Below are 16,608 nucleotides of genomic sequence, written 5' to 3' on the forward strand. Positions count from 1 at the left end.
GGATAGAGACCTGGAATCCAGGAAGACCTGGATTCAAATTCTGTCTCTGACACAGACAGACTCTATGATCCTGGCAAGACTTTAAAATTGCAGGGAAAGTGCCAACTTGCATTGGTAGAAGGAGTTTCTTCTGAAAAGTCTCTAATCCCAACAAAATCACAGGCCCAGACCCTATTATCATCCCATCGATGATGCTTTCCTTTTTACATAACTATTATTTCCCAGTACATTTCTCCTGCTCCCACCCAGAAAGCCATCTTTCTCTTATAACAAGACATTTTTAAAAAAGAGGAGGGAAAAAATCAATCCAGTAGCAATGGCCAACATAACAATCCAGTTCCTTAACACATTTTAAAGAATAAATATTCTATAAGAAGAGTAGTCTAGTAAAATTCAAAGGTAGTCATCACCAAGTGAGCCACAACCACTCTTTAAGACCATTAGCTAAGTTAAAGATGGTTGTGATCTATGTCATTGAAGGGCACATTTGTACAGTGCTAAAACCTTCATTATTTACAAATAATCAGGTTAAGGATTCAAAATCATACAAAAGTAACAAATTTTCTTGGTTACAAGCAGCTTAGAATAATGGATAGAGAGCTGTCCTGGAAGTTAGGAAGCCAAGGATCTCCTTTCTGAGTGACCCTGGGCAAGTCACTCAACTTTTCAATGTTCTAGGCACCTCATTCAGACTTTGAGCTGCATAGAGGTACTGATATGCATTGGTAGAGAATTCACTTTACCAATGAAATCATAAGTCCAATCTATATTAGTATTTTTGTTTAATGAAAAATTGAATATGACCTTTCCCTGTTAACAAATTGTTTTTTCTTTTCTTAGAAAAGGATAATGTGTGTGTATTTCAAGAAGTAAATGTCTTGAATCCTGGAGAGTCCATGATAAAATATTTGGAAGAAGATTACTGTTATCCAATAGAATGCTTGGAAGAAAAGGATAACAGTACAGGCTATCATGCCATGAATATTTCTGTAGTGAATTGTTCAAAAGAATGTGAAATGGTAAGAATCCTGTGAAATAGTAATAGCCTACTTTTATATGCCATTTAAAAATTTTCAGTTTGCTTTTCATAACATTATCTTATTTGATGGCACCCAAATGGAATCTCAGGATGTAATTTGCAGTTGTTTGAAATAGTGATTGTTTTAGAGGTTAAAAGCTTTTGATTGACTGGAGTTTCAACAATTAACATAGACCATTATTTTTTGTATGATAGACCTCAAATTTTCACTGTCTGCTATATGGTGATAAGTGTAAAAGGTGAGCCTCTGCACTTCATAAAGCTTATTTTTCTGTAGACCCTCAGGATATTTGGGAGGCTGGATGCACCATTATTGACAGATACAAAGGTTGACACTGAAACCATCCCTAATAGCACCACTTAAAGTTAAACACTATTTGAATTAATTTGATGCAACCTTGGCAATGTCTACCTGCCACAGGAAAATATGTAATTATAAGAGATTAGGGCTAGATGCTGTCTAAGGTCTCTGGTTCTTACATTTTATCATTCTGTATTGGAAAAATTCTTACCTGGACTGGTTAATTTTATTTGTTTTAAAGGGGGTAGTGGTGGTAGATCTGGATTATTGTGAATAATGAATCTTCTGAAGTAGTCACATTATTAAAAACTGTACTGTATGATTTTATTAGGCTGGAGTCAATGACCATACTTTACATAAACACAACTTTGAATAATGCAAATTAAAATATTTGCAATCACTTCATAGGGTCCATTATTTATGCTAGTTGGTACCTAGCTGTGTGTGTGGCTTTTTTAAATGTTCTCATGGCTTATTTGATATTTACTTAAATGTTTTATTATTTTACACAGCACCAAGTATATGTTCCTTCTACCAGCGATTATGATTGTTGTGGTACCTGCAAGAATGTGTCCTGTAGTTTCAAGGTTGAAAATGAAACATTTATATATGAGGTATCAAGCCTTCTACTAATAAAGATATATGGGATTTGTGTATGTATTGGGAACATATAAGGAAGAAGCATCTTGTTATTATAGATGTCTGAATATCAAAGATGTATACTATTCTATTGGCTACCTTATTAAAATTCAATAATATTTGAGACATAGATGAAATTTGGAACAAGAATTCCTAAAAGGTTTTTGTGTGTGTGTGTGTGTGTGTGTGTGTGTGTGTGTGTGTGTGTAGTGACCCCTAAAGGGTTCTCATAGTCCTTGTATGGGATATATCCTAAATAAAATAAAATCAATATTCAGAACTCATGGCAGAGTGGGAGATCAACAAGTAGAATGAAAACTCCATGAGCATAGGGAATATAATTTTTTGTTTTTGCAATCTCTGTATCTATCCTAGTGTCTTGCACTCAGTAGGTGCTTAATGAATGCTTGTTGAATTGAATTGGTTAGCACTCTGGACTTGGAGTCATGAAGTCTTGAGTTAAAATGTTCCCTTTTACATTTATTGGCCGTGTGACCATGGGCCAATCATGTAATCTCTCTGAGCCTGAGAACTGATTATGGGAGTTAAGAGATGTGTATGTACATCTGTAGTCTGTTGGTGGTTATTGACATGTCCAGAAATCAGATTACCACCAGAGCTTCAATGCCTATCTAAGATAAAACAGTTTAGAATGTTCATTACTTAATATGGCATAGGGTTGAATGAAAATGTAAGCTTTACAATTTGGGGAAGAGTTTCAGTTTTGTGGAGAAGTTGAAGGAATAGAAAGGACAGTATATATGTCAAACCCAAGAACAGCGAACTTTCCACAAAATGATTTATGAATTTATCGGTGACAATGTATTTTAATTTGGGCTTTGGGGGCTTTGATATCATATTTCACTTCTTTTTTTCTGACTTTTTATTTTTTGTTAATTTATTTTGATTTATCAACAATCACTTCCATATGCTTTTGAGTTTAAAATTTTTCTCCCCCTTCCTACCCACCACCCTCCCCAAGATGGTGCACAATCTGATATAAGCTATACATATACATTCCTGTTAAACATATTTTCACATTAGTGATGTTGTAAATAAGAATTAGAACCAATAGGAGGAACCATCAGAAAGAGGAAACAAAACTCAACAGAAGAGAAAAAAAAGTAACAAATAGTATGCTTCAATCTGCATTCAAATTCCATAGTTCTTTCTTTGGATGTGGATAGCATTTTCCATCACAAGGCTTTTGGAGATGTCTTAGATCCTTGTTTTTCTGGGAAGGGTTAAGTTTATCAATATTAGTCATCGCACAACGTGGCTGTTATTGTGTACAGCATTCTCTTGGTTCTGCTCACTTCACTCAGCATCAGACCATACAAGCCTTTCTAGGTTTTTCATGTTTCACTTCTTACAAAGTTAGTTGTGATGATATGTCCAGATTATTTTTTTTAAAGTTACATTTTGTCATTTACCCATTCAGATTTATTGAGGAAGAGCTTACTGTCCCCTGACTTTTTTTATTCCCTTTTTAGTCTTACATTTATATTTGTACTTTTGGTTACATTTAAGGCTACATTTATGGAATATAACTTTTGTGATTTATAATGCATTAAAGGGTAATGAAAAATAGAATAGCATTGAGGCCCAATGAAACTACAGTGATATTTTCTATTTAAAAAAATCTCTTGATTTTGATTTGATTCTTCACCAACTAGGAAAGGAAATATGACCATTCCCTTTGAAAAGTACACTAATTTGAGTTATTTAACTAATGTTATAACTTTTTGTTTTCCAGGAAGGAAGTTCATGGGTATTTAACTGCAGTTCATATGAGTGTATAAAGACAGATACAGGGGCAGTGATTCTGGGCTACAGTGTTGTCTGCCCTCCTTTTAACAAGACTGAATGCAAAAAGGTTTGTACTCAATTTAAAACTATTAAAATCCAATAATTGTTATTATTAAGGAAACACATGTCAATATATTTTGCAGGGTCGTATTTTAGGTTATGGTTAATTAAATATTTCCATTCAACATTCACACATAAATTCAAGAAACATTTGGATGCCAGTATCAAGGCTTACATGAATTTTATAGATAATCTAGTCCAAATCCCTTATTTTATAAAACAAAAATGTATTATTTTACCTAGCCTCATTTTTTTCAGAATTTCCCTTTTTTCTAAAGTGGAGGAATTGTAAGTTTTCTTAACACCTATTGCAAGTTTCCCTTTTTAGATTATTGTGACTTGGCCACACTCCATTTTAGTGTTTAGATGATTATTTCCTTTTTTTCCTCCCCTAGAATGAAGGTATTATAACAATAACAAATGAAGGCTGCTGCAAGATCTGTAAGTGATAAATGTTACATTGCATATTAATTTAGCTTTTGCTGATGACATGTACTGTGATTCTTTTATTAAAATTCAGAGGGGAAAGGTGATATCACCAATTCAAGGCAGTTTAATGATGTATGGCACTGTTTGGCTTCACTTGGCCACCAGGTTTGTGACTTAGGTTTTCTTTCTGGAGTCTAATTAGACTTCTCCAAATGTCATATGGAGGTCGTGCTTGCAGATTTACTAGTCACCTTCATCTGAGGAATTCTGAGAGGAGATGTGGTACAAGCATTATCTCCGTTTCATAGGCAAGCTTACCTCCCTACTGTTCATGTCAGGATGACATATGTCTGCCTCAGCAGGGATTTGCCAACCACTACTAGTCTCTTCTTCCTCTGATCAACACCACCAAACTATTTTCTGGGGATGACCTTTGGATCCAAACAATCATTCTTTGGAGCATAAGAAGACGCTTCCTTCACAGAGGTTCAAATTCCCCCCCCCATGGGAAAAACATCATATCTGTTACATGGCTCCAAAGGGTCAGTGATGCTTCTTTTTCTTGACTGTGTAACATTAATCCGCATTCCACCCACCCTGCCTTCCTTTCCATCTATTCTTATGGAAAACTAATGTACCTTGAGGCCTGTTTGAGTTGATTTATTGCTGCACTGGGTACTGAGCCACCCAACTGATCACATAATCCTTTAGATAATATTTCCTCTTGCCCTTGGGTGTGAGATGAAGCCAATGTTGCTTCTCTGTGGAGAATCATCTTTTAATTTGACTACAGTTCTGTGTGTCTTTTGTTTTCATTTGTATTCGGGTCAATTCAACAAATATTTGCCAAGTGCCTACTATGTGGCCCTGGGAGTATAAAGACAAACATAAAAACTGATCCCTTCCTTGGAGGAACTTACACTGTCCTAGAGAAAACAACATTCAAACAGATGATATGTTTTGTTTCAATACTACATAATTTGAGGAGAGAGGGAGAGTGTTTGGTAGATATGGGATCAGAAAAGACTATGAGTATGATTATATATTTAGAAATAGAAGGACCTTAGAGGACATCTACTCTAATGTCCTCATTTTACGGATGAAGAAACTAGCATTAGAGATGTTAGATGTATTAATTGCCCAAGGTTACACAGGAAATAAGTAGCAGAGCTGGGATTTGAACTGGGAGCCTCTGATTCCAGGTACAGAACTCCTTCCATTGGGCTCCCTCTTTTTTTCACACTTCAGTCATCATGTCTTCATTCAGCAGATACAATGATACAACCTTGCTTCTGGGTTTGTACTCAATGCCTTTTCAACTGGGTAGAGACTTTAAGAACTTTCATTGTGGTGGCATAGCCTTTGAGAGCCCAGGATGACTTTCAAGCCATAATGAAGCATTGGTATCCCACAAATTCAATATTCTAGAGACACTGTACCAGGGTAAAGAGTAGGAAGGAAAGTACCCAGTGAATCTCTTTATGGAATCCAGTGAACAGTTTTCTACTTTCATACTGTCTTGAGTTGTCCAATAGAACCAATGTGCTCCAGGGTCTCAGATCTACCATGGAACAGGTTTCTTAACCTGAGGTTTAAGATCCTTTAAGAACCATGGATAGATTTCACAGAAGTCTGTGAACTTTGTTGGTAAAAAAAAATACATCTTTATTTTCACTAAAGTAACTGACATTTAGCATTTCATTCAATTATGGATATTTTAAAAATTATCAGAAAGAGTCCATAGGCTTCACTCAAGCTTCAGAGGTGTCCATGACACAAAAAGGTTAAAAACCCCTGTCATAGAGTATTGGCTTTTATAAGCAGAGGAACTTAGTGAATCTGTACACTTCACTCTCCTGGGAAGATTAAGCAAAGGCAACAACTATGATGATGACAGCAGCCATTATAACCATTACTAGCACAAAAATGGCAATGAAACAATAATTACAACAATAGCAATAATAATAAACACAGCAACAAATAATACAGTAATACTGACAACGATAAATACAAAGCGATAAGAACAGTAATAACAATGAAAGCAATAGCAATACCAACAGGAATGATGGAAACAACAAAACAATGAGAATGACAACAATACCCATAATTGCCACCGTCACAATAATGATGAGGATGGCAACAGTGATGGTGGCTATGACAATAACAACCAAAACAACAATGATGATAACAGCAATCATTCTGAAAACAGCAGTTGTAACAAAGTCAGTAAGAACAAAAATCGACAATAATGGCAGCAACAATCTTGTAACAGTAATAAAGATGGTGAAAACAACAGTACAATGTCAAGAACAATGACAACCACCGCAAAAAGAATGATGACAATAACCAGCATTTATCTATCAATTTGAGTTTGCATATTTCTTTACATATAAATGTATTTTTTAGTCTCATAATGACCCAGTAAAACACCATTATTCTCAAATTATACATGAGGAAACTGAGGATCAGATGAGTTAAGTGATTTTCTCATCATCTTATAACCAGCAAGTGTCAGAGGTGGGACTTCCTCACCCCCAATCCAAGGCTTTATACGTTGGGAACAGAGAACTCCTCATTGTCCTTGAGTTGGGGTGAATCCTATGTTTAGAAGACCTTCAGACTTGGGACACCCCTTAGTATAATAGGAACTGTGTTGAATAATAAATCATATTATGGTTACAGACAGAGGCAAGGTAGCAAGGTTGATAAAGACTTAGCCTCAAAGTCAGGAAGAGCTGTGTTCAAGTTCCAACTCTGAAACGAATGGCTCTGGGATCCTAGGCGGATCACACACAGTCTCTCAGTGGCCCAAACAATCTTTCAAGACTGTTAAGTTATAGAGCAGATGCTGATTTGCACTGGTAGAGGGACTATCTTCACCTGGGAGTTCTCTCTACTAATGAAATCATAATTCAGGTATAGTTACAGACAAAAGTATATTACAAAAAAGGAACACGTCAATTAGACAAAAATTCTGATTAATTCATGTTCTGATATTACTTTGATTTATTCATTCTTTCAAGCCATACAAGTCAGTGAAAGGGTTGTGATCCACACATGTAAATCAGAATTGTTGGTGAAAGCCCTAAGAGCCTATCTCTCTCTCATTCTTTCTTTGATCCCTGCCAAGAGCCAGGAACAATAAATAATAAGCTCACAATCCTAAAATAACCTCCAAAGGCTCGATTCCAGCTTAGGTATCGGCGCTAATTACTTGATTGAAGAAATGCTCATTTCTAAAGTTTTCTGTTTGGGAAAGTGCCCAGCCAACATAGCTTTTACTTTATTCTACTGGAAAATGGATGGTTTTCTTCTTTTTGTAAAGTGCATTTTAAAATATTCTATTATCTACATAGTATTAACAGGAGTATAGTAGATTCAACGGTCCATGTAATGTTCTTTATTCAAGTTGTAAAAGTATACTTGAAAGGAATACCAAAAATTCTGTCAGGAAAAAGTTACTCTTGCATATACTTACTTAGAAAGTTGTTTTTGTTTTTTTCTGAAGAAGATATATAGGAAAAGATGTAAGTTTAAAAAAAAGTACATGTGTACACACACATATTTATATATACTATATGTATATACTTACATCTATATTTATATCTATCGCCCCAATTTTCATTTCCTTTTTTTGATGAGTCTAGTAGAAAAATATCATCTGAACAATACCAATGAGAATTTAACTTGGAAAATGACGTCTGTGATTGTTTAGGACTATATGTTAAATTCAGAATTCGTTGATTTCAAGGAAAGAATTATTGTATTTAAGAATTTTTTTGATCAAGTATGTGTAAGGACAAAGCACAATAGAATGATATGCTACTCTTGCTACTGTTTGTGGGAGTGTTTGAAAGCTTGTGATATATAGCAGAGAGACTTATCTGTAATATAGCTTTCCATTGTGGGAGGTATTACCTTAATAAATAATGTTTTAAAGAGTTATTAATGCATACAAAGTGAATCAATTACATCTCTGTTACCTTTTCATGATGGATTTGTTGCAGGAGATCAAATTCTATAACCACAGGATTTTAGGGCTGAACAGTAGGAACACAGAGATCATCTATTCCAACACCCTTATTTTCCAAATAGGAAAACCAAGGTATAGAGAGGTTAAGTAACTTACTACTAGCACAGTGGGGCTAGTAGCAAAGATGGGAGAAAAAGCCTATTGCTTCTATTAATTCAGTGAGTGTTTACACCCCTACATGCTGCATTAAGAGTGTTTTTAAAAAGCTATTTTATGCTTCATTAATAGTGTATTGGGTCTGTGAACTCATCACTTGTAGATATTCCTTGTGTTGATCTAAATTTCAACCCATTAGAGCAGAGGTGTCAAACACATTGCCCACAGGCTGAAGGTAGCCCACAGCACTCCTGAGTACAGCACAAACCAGTTTAAAATGTAGTTGGAAAATATTTAACAAAAATAAATAAAAATACCATAAAACATAGAAAATATTACATTATATAGCTAAGTCAAAATGTGACACCCAGAGATCATTATGTATGAAGCTGTGGCCCTTGTTTCTATATGAGTTTGATCCCACTGCTTTAGAGGATGTACCCAACTCACAGGAGGTATGCCTGCAGTTAGTTTTACTGGTAAAGGTTGCCAGTAAGGCCCTTTGGTTGTCCCCTCCTTTTTATGGAAGACAATAAGCATTAAGTGTCTATTCTTTGCCGGGGACTATGCTAAGTATTTTACAAATATTATTTTATTTGATTCTCATAAGACATCTGGGAGGTAGGTATTATTGTATTATTATTTTACAATTGAGAAAAATGAGGCAAACAGAAGTTACAATCACTTGCCCAGAGCCACACAGCTAGTAAGTGTCTGAGGGCAAACTTGAATTCAGCTCTTCCTGACTTCAGGCCTGGCACTCTGTCCACCTATCCATCTCCCTTCTATTATTAGACATTTCTTTGAGGACATTCCATATATTGTTTCTTCTCATAGGTAAACATTGGAGAGCTCTCATTTGGAGTCAGGGAAACTTCGTTTCAAATCACAGGCCCTCATTTTCAACTCCAGGCACTGATTAGCTTAGGCAAATAATTACCTAACCCATCTGGGTCCCAGCATCGTCATCTGTGAAATGAAACCTCCAAGATCCCTTCAAAAGCTAAATCTATGATCCTATGATCATTTCTCCTTTGCTCTCTGGATCAGCTGCAACATTGCTCTCATTTCTATTTTAATTGTTTCTAGATTAGTTATCTTGGCTCATATAGGCTCCCTTTTTAACTATAACTCCCCATTCGTTCATATGTAGCTTACCAAATTTGATTCACATCCTTTACAATTTAGTGTTGTTGTGTGAAAATTGCATTCATAAATATAGAGGCATCAATAAAATGCTAATAGCGATATGAGGGTTAGCATTTTGGCTCTTTGGTTGCCTGGCTATTCTTGCCACAGATGTATTATTACATTCATGCATATGCATGCATAATAAATAAGCTTTTACTATGCCCGTACTATATCCCAGTCATTGTCCTAAGCAAGGGTGATACAAATACAAATGTGAGACAATCTATCCTCACCAGGAGTTTAACAGGAGTGGTATCCACATAGAGGAGTGTCTGGATAGTTGCAAAGATGATGACTTGATCCGAGGTAGGGAGGGGCAGATCATATGTGTGGCATCATGGAAGATGGCAAGATAGCCTGGGTGAACAGAATGAAGCATGGCTTGATGGTCTGACCAGAGGCCTGGGCCTAGCTAAACTCTGTTCAGTCACTTATCATTCAAAGTTGCATGGCCCCAGGGAGGGAGTTTCAAAGGCAAGTGAATTGACTCTACCCTTCTTCTAGGATATTTTCCTGCGGTCTAGTTCAGTCTGGAAGTACTGTTCCATGTGATGAGAATCAGTTATTAGCAGAGTGTATGGCAGTAGATTTAAGTTGTACTACTAGATGGGATGGGAAAGATGGCTTAAGGTGTATTTAAATGCATTTGTTCTAAATTCAGATACAACCTTCAGTCTTTTAAATCCTATAAAAATATGAACAACATTCTAGATGGAAGTCACTAAAGGTGTGAAAATATTCTTGTGCATCAGTATAAGAATTACTATGAGATCATTGGTATTAGAATAAGTAGTAAATGAAAATCAATGAACTGATGTGAATAAAATTTTAAGTGCAGAGAAATTGTTGAAATAAATGTGTTCTATTGTCACAAAGATTCCAATATGATATGTTGAAATAACAAATATTTCCTTTATTTTAACAGGCAGAAGGGAAGAAAGAATGTGCCAGAAAGTAACAGTAAAAACAACCATAAAAAAACAAGATTGCACAAGTCAAAGTCCTGTGAGTATGCAAAATCACTGTTCTTGTTTAACTCTGGACATTTCTTTCCAGGAGACAAATAGATGTGTAATAATAACAGCTCATATTTTTATAGTGCTTCTTCGTGACGGGCTTTTTTCATGGCAGCTCTAAGGTAGATAAGCACCAGTTTTATTATCCACTTTTTATAGATGAATAACCTGGGACCCAGATTTTTGAATTAATCTTTTCTTGATCACAAACTAAGAAGGGGTAGATCCAGGATTCAAATCTCTATGCCTTGACTCCCAATCCAGAACTCTCTCCATTATATTATGTATGGCTGTTTGGAGCCCCAATCTGGGATTATTCTTCAATTAAAATGATTAATATCTTCAAAGAAAGTATGTGTGGAAGTATGAATTATTCTTTGCTGAAATGGACAACAACATCAAACAGAAGCCATAAACGAGAGAGTAGAAAAACAGAAATAGAGTGAGGAGAGGGGCAAAGAGAAAAAGGGAGAACGAGAGATTTAGACCAAGCAACAGAGAAGCAGAGAGGACCTGGGTTTATGTCTTACTTCTAATACGGACTGGGCAAATTGCTTACCCTTGCTGTAACCCCAGGAAACTGTTTGAAGCTGTTTAAAAGTTGCAAAGAATGATCTGAATTGGTGGAGGGAATTTCCTCACCTGAGAGTTCTCTCTACCTGAGAAATGACAGCTAAATGATTTTCCTATCTTGTGGCAATTCTTTTTTAGATAAAAAGAACAAATTCCTTTAACTTTCCCTTACTTTCCAATCAATTACCATTTTGATGCTTGTATTGAAAACACTTTCTAAGTTTTCCACAGCTTTCATAGGGAGTGGTATAATTCTGGTTACAACAGACTCATTTGTTGGAGTTCCTATATGTTATAATCTGATTAATTTGTACCCATGTCATACTTGCTTTATCGTTTAACATTTTTTTCTGACTCATATGTGCCAGTTAGTGTTATTTTACTTGATGTGGGAGTTAATTTTCTTTGACTTGCTTATCCTGGTCATGTTTCTTTTTTTTTTAACTTATTTTCTGGAATCTGCCAGCAGACATAGACATCTGAGAATTGTAATAATTAGTGAAGGGACTGGCAGAAAATGATACCAAGTCGTTCTGACTTTTTAGTGGCTCCAACCAGCCATCAGGACTAGAGACAGGCCATTATGAAAGTCTGCCAGGTCTCCTAACCAGTGAGCAGACATTACATTACCTACCTCCATAAAATACTGGAGTGTTGAACACATCAAATGGTTATCTTTGAATGGTATTTTAGACATAGCACAATTTAGGGTTATCTCTCATTCTTTCACTAATGGTGAAAATGGAACTTCTCATGGACTCACATTTCTTCTTCCCTTTCTGTAACAGATAAGTGTTGCTTCTTGTGATGGGAAATGCCCATCTGCTACCATCTACAATGTCAATATTGATAGCCATTTCAGATTCTGCAAATGTTGTCGGGAAACTGGAGTGCGGAACGTGAATGTGCCTCTCTACTGCTCAGGAAATGGCTCAGAAGTTACATATACCATTCAAGAGCCGGTAGAATGCTCATGTCAATGGAAATGAACTCTGGATTAAAAACAAACAAAAAACCCCTCCCTATCCTCATAATGACCATTAAAGCTAGTTGTTATTTTCATATCACTGGAGAGGTTTACACCTTTTTTTTTTCTACATTAACAAACTTATCAAAGCTTGTACTCCACAATTTTATTACTGACTGCAAATGCCCTAAGTTACTATAGTAAAATTACTTTTTCCTTTATTTAGTGTATATTTCAGAGTATTGTGCTGTCCATTTCAATAAAACTACTTTCCTATGTGATGCTGAAATATAATTATGTATACGATTTTAAAAAGCAGTAACTTCAGATCAATTTTGCATTGACTGGAACATAATTTGGGGAAACTCTCCATTTCACTTAATTGGAGTTTAAGTCATCTTAAATGAAATTTTATCTCCCATTGTATGAACCTGGGAAGCAAAAGCCAGTGTTACTTAATATCCCCAAATCTCTACTTTTTATTCCATTTAAGTACAGTGGGTAAAAATTAGCTTCTAGATTGGTAATTTAATCAGACTTTACAGACTTACAGAATCATAAGATCATATAATATTAGCATTGTAAGGAGCTTTTGAGGTCACTTAGTTAAATCATTCTTCTTTTTTTATTTTTGAAAGCCTAAATGCCTTTCTTTCTACAGTTATTTCCCATTTTCTCTGTATGTCTCTTATGTGCATCTTTTTATATACGTGTCTCCCCCATTAGAATGTTAGTTCCTTAGGGCAGGGGTTCTTTTTGCTTTTTCTTTTGTTATCTTTAGCATTTAGCACAATGCCTGGCACAGTGTAAGCACTTAATAATAAATGCTTGTCAATTGATTGGGAGATTGACTTGCCCAGTATTACCCAAGTAGGTAGTGACATAGTTTAAGCAGATCTTTTCTCTTGTATCCCAGGACTTGCAGTTTCTAATACACTGCGGAATTAGCCACTGGAGTCTCCATTTGTAAAGAGTTAAAAGTATGTATATTTCAAACTGTCAGCTCCAGTGCCTTTGAAAATAACCAATGAAAATCCCACAGATAGAGATAAATACATATAGTATATACTGGGAAATAGGGTTGGGAAATGCATCCTCAGCAGGCATGGGGAGGAGGAAAATCTTGTACGTTTATTTTTATACCATGAAATCCCTGGTATTATGTATATTATTATTATTTAATATACTTGATAAGTAGCCTAGAGAACTTAGAAACTGACATCCATTTTTAAGATGTATATATAGACTGTACAAGATCATGTGGAGTTCATTTTTTGAAGCTTACGCTGCTTTCTCTGAGTTGGGAGATGTGATGAGAGATCGGGATAAGATTCTTTGAATGTATTAATGCTTCTGCAATAGAAGGTTGTGCCTTTAAATCAACAGTTAAAATGATTGTGCTTGGTACAGATATGTATTTTCTCCTAAAATTAATGTTTTTATTTTATATTCAATAACTCAGTATTTAGAGTAAGTGAAAAAAAAGTGTTTGGTTACAATAAAATGACCTTGGCTGAAGAGAAAGAAATGGAAGAGCTGGACATTGTTATATACACTCTCTATAAACCACTGGTGTTTTTATAGGAAATCTCCGTTTAACTTCAAAGTCATTTTTAGCAGAAAAAACAACTTGTAGAAACTTAGTGGGAGCAGTGCTAGGAAGGAAGCAAGCCTGTGATTTCATTTGTGTGGGTGAAGAAGTCCTCTCTCCCAGTGCAGGACAGCACATGCTCTAAAGTTTATAGACCCAGGGAGTTACCAGAGAGTACAGAGATGTTAAGAGTCCTCTCCAGAGTCTCACAGCCAGTGTGAGTCAGAGAATGACTTGAACCATGTCTTACTGACTCTGAGGCTAGATCTCCAAACATTATATTATGTGGCCTTGCATACTAAGAAGATTAGTCATTCTGGTGCATGTGTGCGTGTGCACATGTGCGTGTGTGCATGTGTGTGTGCATGTGTGTTTGTTTCTGTAGAAAGAAAAGCTTTCACAAATGTATATATAAAATCTTATTTTAAAATTTCAAAAGGCATAGGACATCATAGAATTTTAACATTGGAAAGGAACTCACCTATGTATTACAATTATTATAATTCCTCTATATTTTAGCATAGCAGTAGCATGTATCCATTATTATCATTTATTATTATTATTGTTATTATATCTGGACATGTGATTAGATCCATGTTAGGAATTTCCAGTGATAAACCTATCTCCGCTGACTGGGCTACTATTCTGTAAGTGATAGTCTCACTGAGTGACCAAGGCTCTAGGGCACCATGAAGTTAATGGTCACATAGCCAGCATGCTTCAGAGGTAGAAGCCTTTAATCTAGGTTATCCTGACATCAAGATGAGCCTTCTATCCAGCAGGCCTGGCTGCCTCTCATATTGATGATACCTCTCATTATTTAACAAATATATATACATACATACATATATATATATACATATATATATATACATATATATACACATACATATATGCATGTGTGTGTATATATATATATATTATATATACACATACATATATGCATGTGTGTGTGTATATATATATATGAGATCTGTGATTTCATTGGTATGGGTACTCCCCTACCCCCAACCAATGTCAGTCAAAATCCTTAATGGTACAAAAATTCCACAGTTCCCCTTGAGTTATAGTTAACAGGGATTATTCAGTGAAGAGTTTATAAATGAAATGTTTTTCTTTTAAATTACGGATTTCTGTGATTCGTGTTATAAAAAATCCTCCCAAGAAAACTTGGAATGCAATGTTCAAATAGAATTTACTTTTTATCTAGAGACCATGTATCATGGTCAGAAAAATGGCCTTGGAGTCAGAAAGACTTGGGTTCAAGTTCTGCCACTGAGACTCTGGACTAGTCTCAATCTTTCAGTGCCTCAGTCAGCTCTCTGATTCTAAGTTGTAGATCAGGTACCATCCAACATTGGTAGAAGGAGTTTTCTCTCTGAAAGTTTCATATGTCAGTGAAATCACAGGTCTAATTTCTCCCTCCCCTCACAAAAAAAGAAAAATCTTGATCAAAATGAGAAAAATGCAACACTCTGAAACATTAAATTATGATATAAATCATTTTTAAGCAATCCATTTTGATTTAACTTGTAAATTATATGTGTCCATATGTTTTGTAATCAACTTGTGTTTGACCTCAAAGAAAAAAAAATCAATAAAAATTACTTGAAAATCCTTTGTGTTCCTATGCATTATGATATATTTTTATTTGTAATGTAAATTCCATCTGTAATAGAAACTATTTTGCTGTGTGTTTGAAAGTCATCCCATGATTAACAATCAAATCTAGTGGGAATTTTCTTTAGCATATTTGGTTAACCTCAGCCTGAATTACTTCCTTCATCTCTCTGCTCTCTTTCTGGCTTTGCTTCAGTTAAGTTAACCTGATCTTTCCCACTTTCTCCTTCTTTTTACCATGTGGACAAATGCCAGAAGCAACCTGTACTTTGTGAGCATTACTCCAAATCTACCTCCATCCTTAGGCAGAAAATCATCTCTCTGTTAAGAAGAATCATTTTCTATGGTTGGAGCTATCCCCAAAATTCTCGTTTTTTGCTTACCAGTGTGCTTATTAGATTAAGTTGCAGCAAGGCATAATGGATATTTTGAGGCTACTCAGGTGGCTTCAGTATCATTAAGACCTGGGTTCAAGTCCTGCTACTGGATATGTAATCCTGGCCAAACCATTAAACTCCTCTGAGCCTCAGCTGCCTCAGATGTAAAATAGGGATAATAAAAGCACCTACCTCAGATAGTTGTTGTGAAGATTAAATGAAATGATGTCTGAAAGACACTTTGCAGACCTAAAAGTACTATGGAAACAACAGCTATTTTTACCAGATGCAGCACATTGTAATGATCACTATCAATATGTGTCACTGAATCATGACTTCAGCATAAAAAACCAAAGGTACCTCCTCTGCCACCCCCACCTCCACCGCCCGTACATGAAGTATTATGGAAAAACAAACTCAAATAGTGTGTAACGGGAAACATTTCAAAGAGGAGAGAAAACGCTTGACTTTAGGAAGGGGAGTATTGGTGTTGGTGGGTTTTTTTTTTTTAAATGTGGAATGTGCTGCCCACAATTTAATTAAATTGTTGTGGCCTTGTAGGAAGGAGTTCCTGCTGACTTCTGAAAATTATCCTCTTTCTAAAACTCCCCTTTTCACTTGTAAGAGTTGTAAATTGTTATATGTTATGTGTTATATTCATTTCATTAAAAAACACTTGAATATTCAGCAGTTAGCACTTTATAGCTAAAGTAATCTCAATATGGAATACTTATGTAGCATGACTGAGTCTTTTTGGGTATGAAAACTGCTTCTCAGAATTCTTAAAATTATTCATTTTGCATTAATTTCTTTATGAGTTGATACCTGGTTTTTTTTAATGAATTGGTTGCTCCATACACAATCTTA

At 35.4% G+C, this 16,608-nt stretch overlaps 1 protein-coding gene across 1 annotated transcript in view; it reads left to right on the forward strand.

The window, feature by feature from the left end:
- OTOGL (otogelin like) overlaps window positions 1–13,944 on the forward strand; it is a 194,923-nt gene extending 180,979 nt beyond the window's left edge. Inside the window, exons 50-55 of the mRNA XM_078150389.1 lie at window positions 841–1,019; window positions 1,853–1,954; window positions 3,736–3,855; window positions 4,244–4,289; window positions 10,523–10,602; window positions 11,975–13,944. Of these exons, the coding sequence (XP_078006515.1) occupies window positions 841–1,019; window positions 1,853–1,954; window positions 3,736–3,855; window positions 4,244–4,289; window positions 10,523–10,602; window positions 11,975–12,175 (728 nt within the window). The 3' untranslated portion in view covers window positions 12,176–13,944. The remainder of the gene's footprint in view (window positions 1–840; window positions 1,020–1,852; window positions 1,955–3,735; window positions 3,856–4,243; window positions 4,290–10,522; window positions 10,603–11,974) is intronic.
- The last annotated feature ends 2,664 nt before the right edge of the window (window positions 13,945–16,608 follow it).

The sequence above is a fragment of the Phascolarctos cinereus genome, unplaced genomic scaffold (genome assembly GCF_003287225.1).
Source record: "Phascolarctos cinereus isolate Bilbo 61053 unplaced genomic scaffold, phaCin_HiC Scaffold_1;HRSCAF=81, whole genome shotgun sequence".
NCBI lineage: Eukaryota > Metazoa > Chordata > Mammalia > Diprotodontia > Phascolarctidae > Phascolarctos > Phascolarctos cinereus.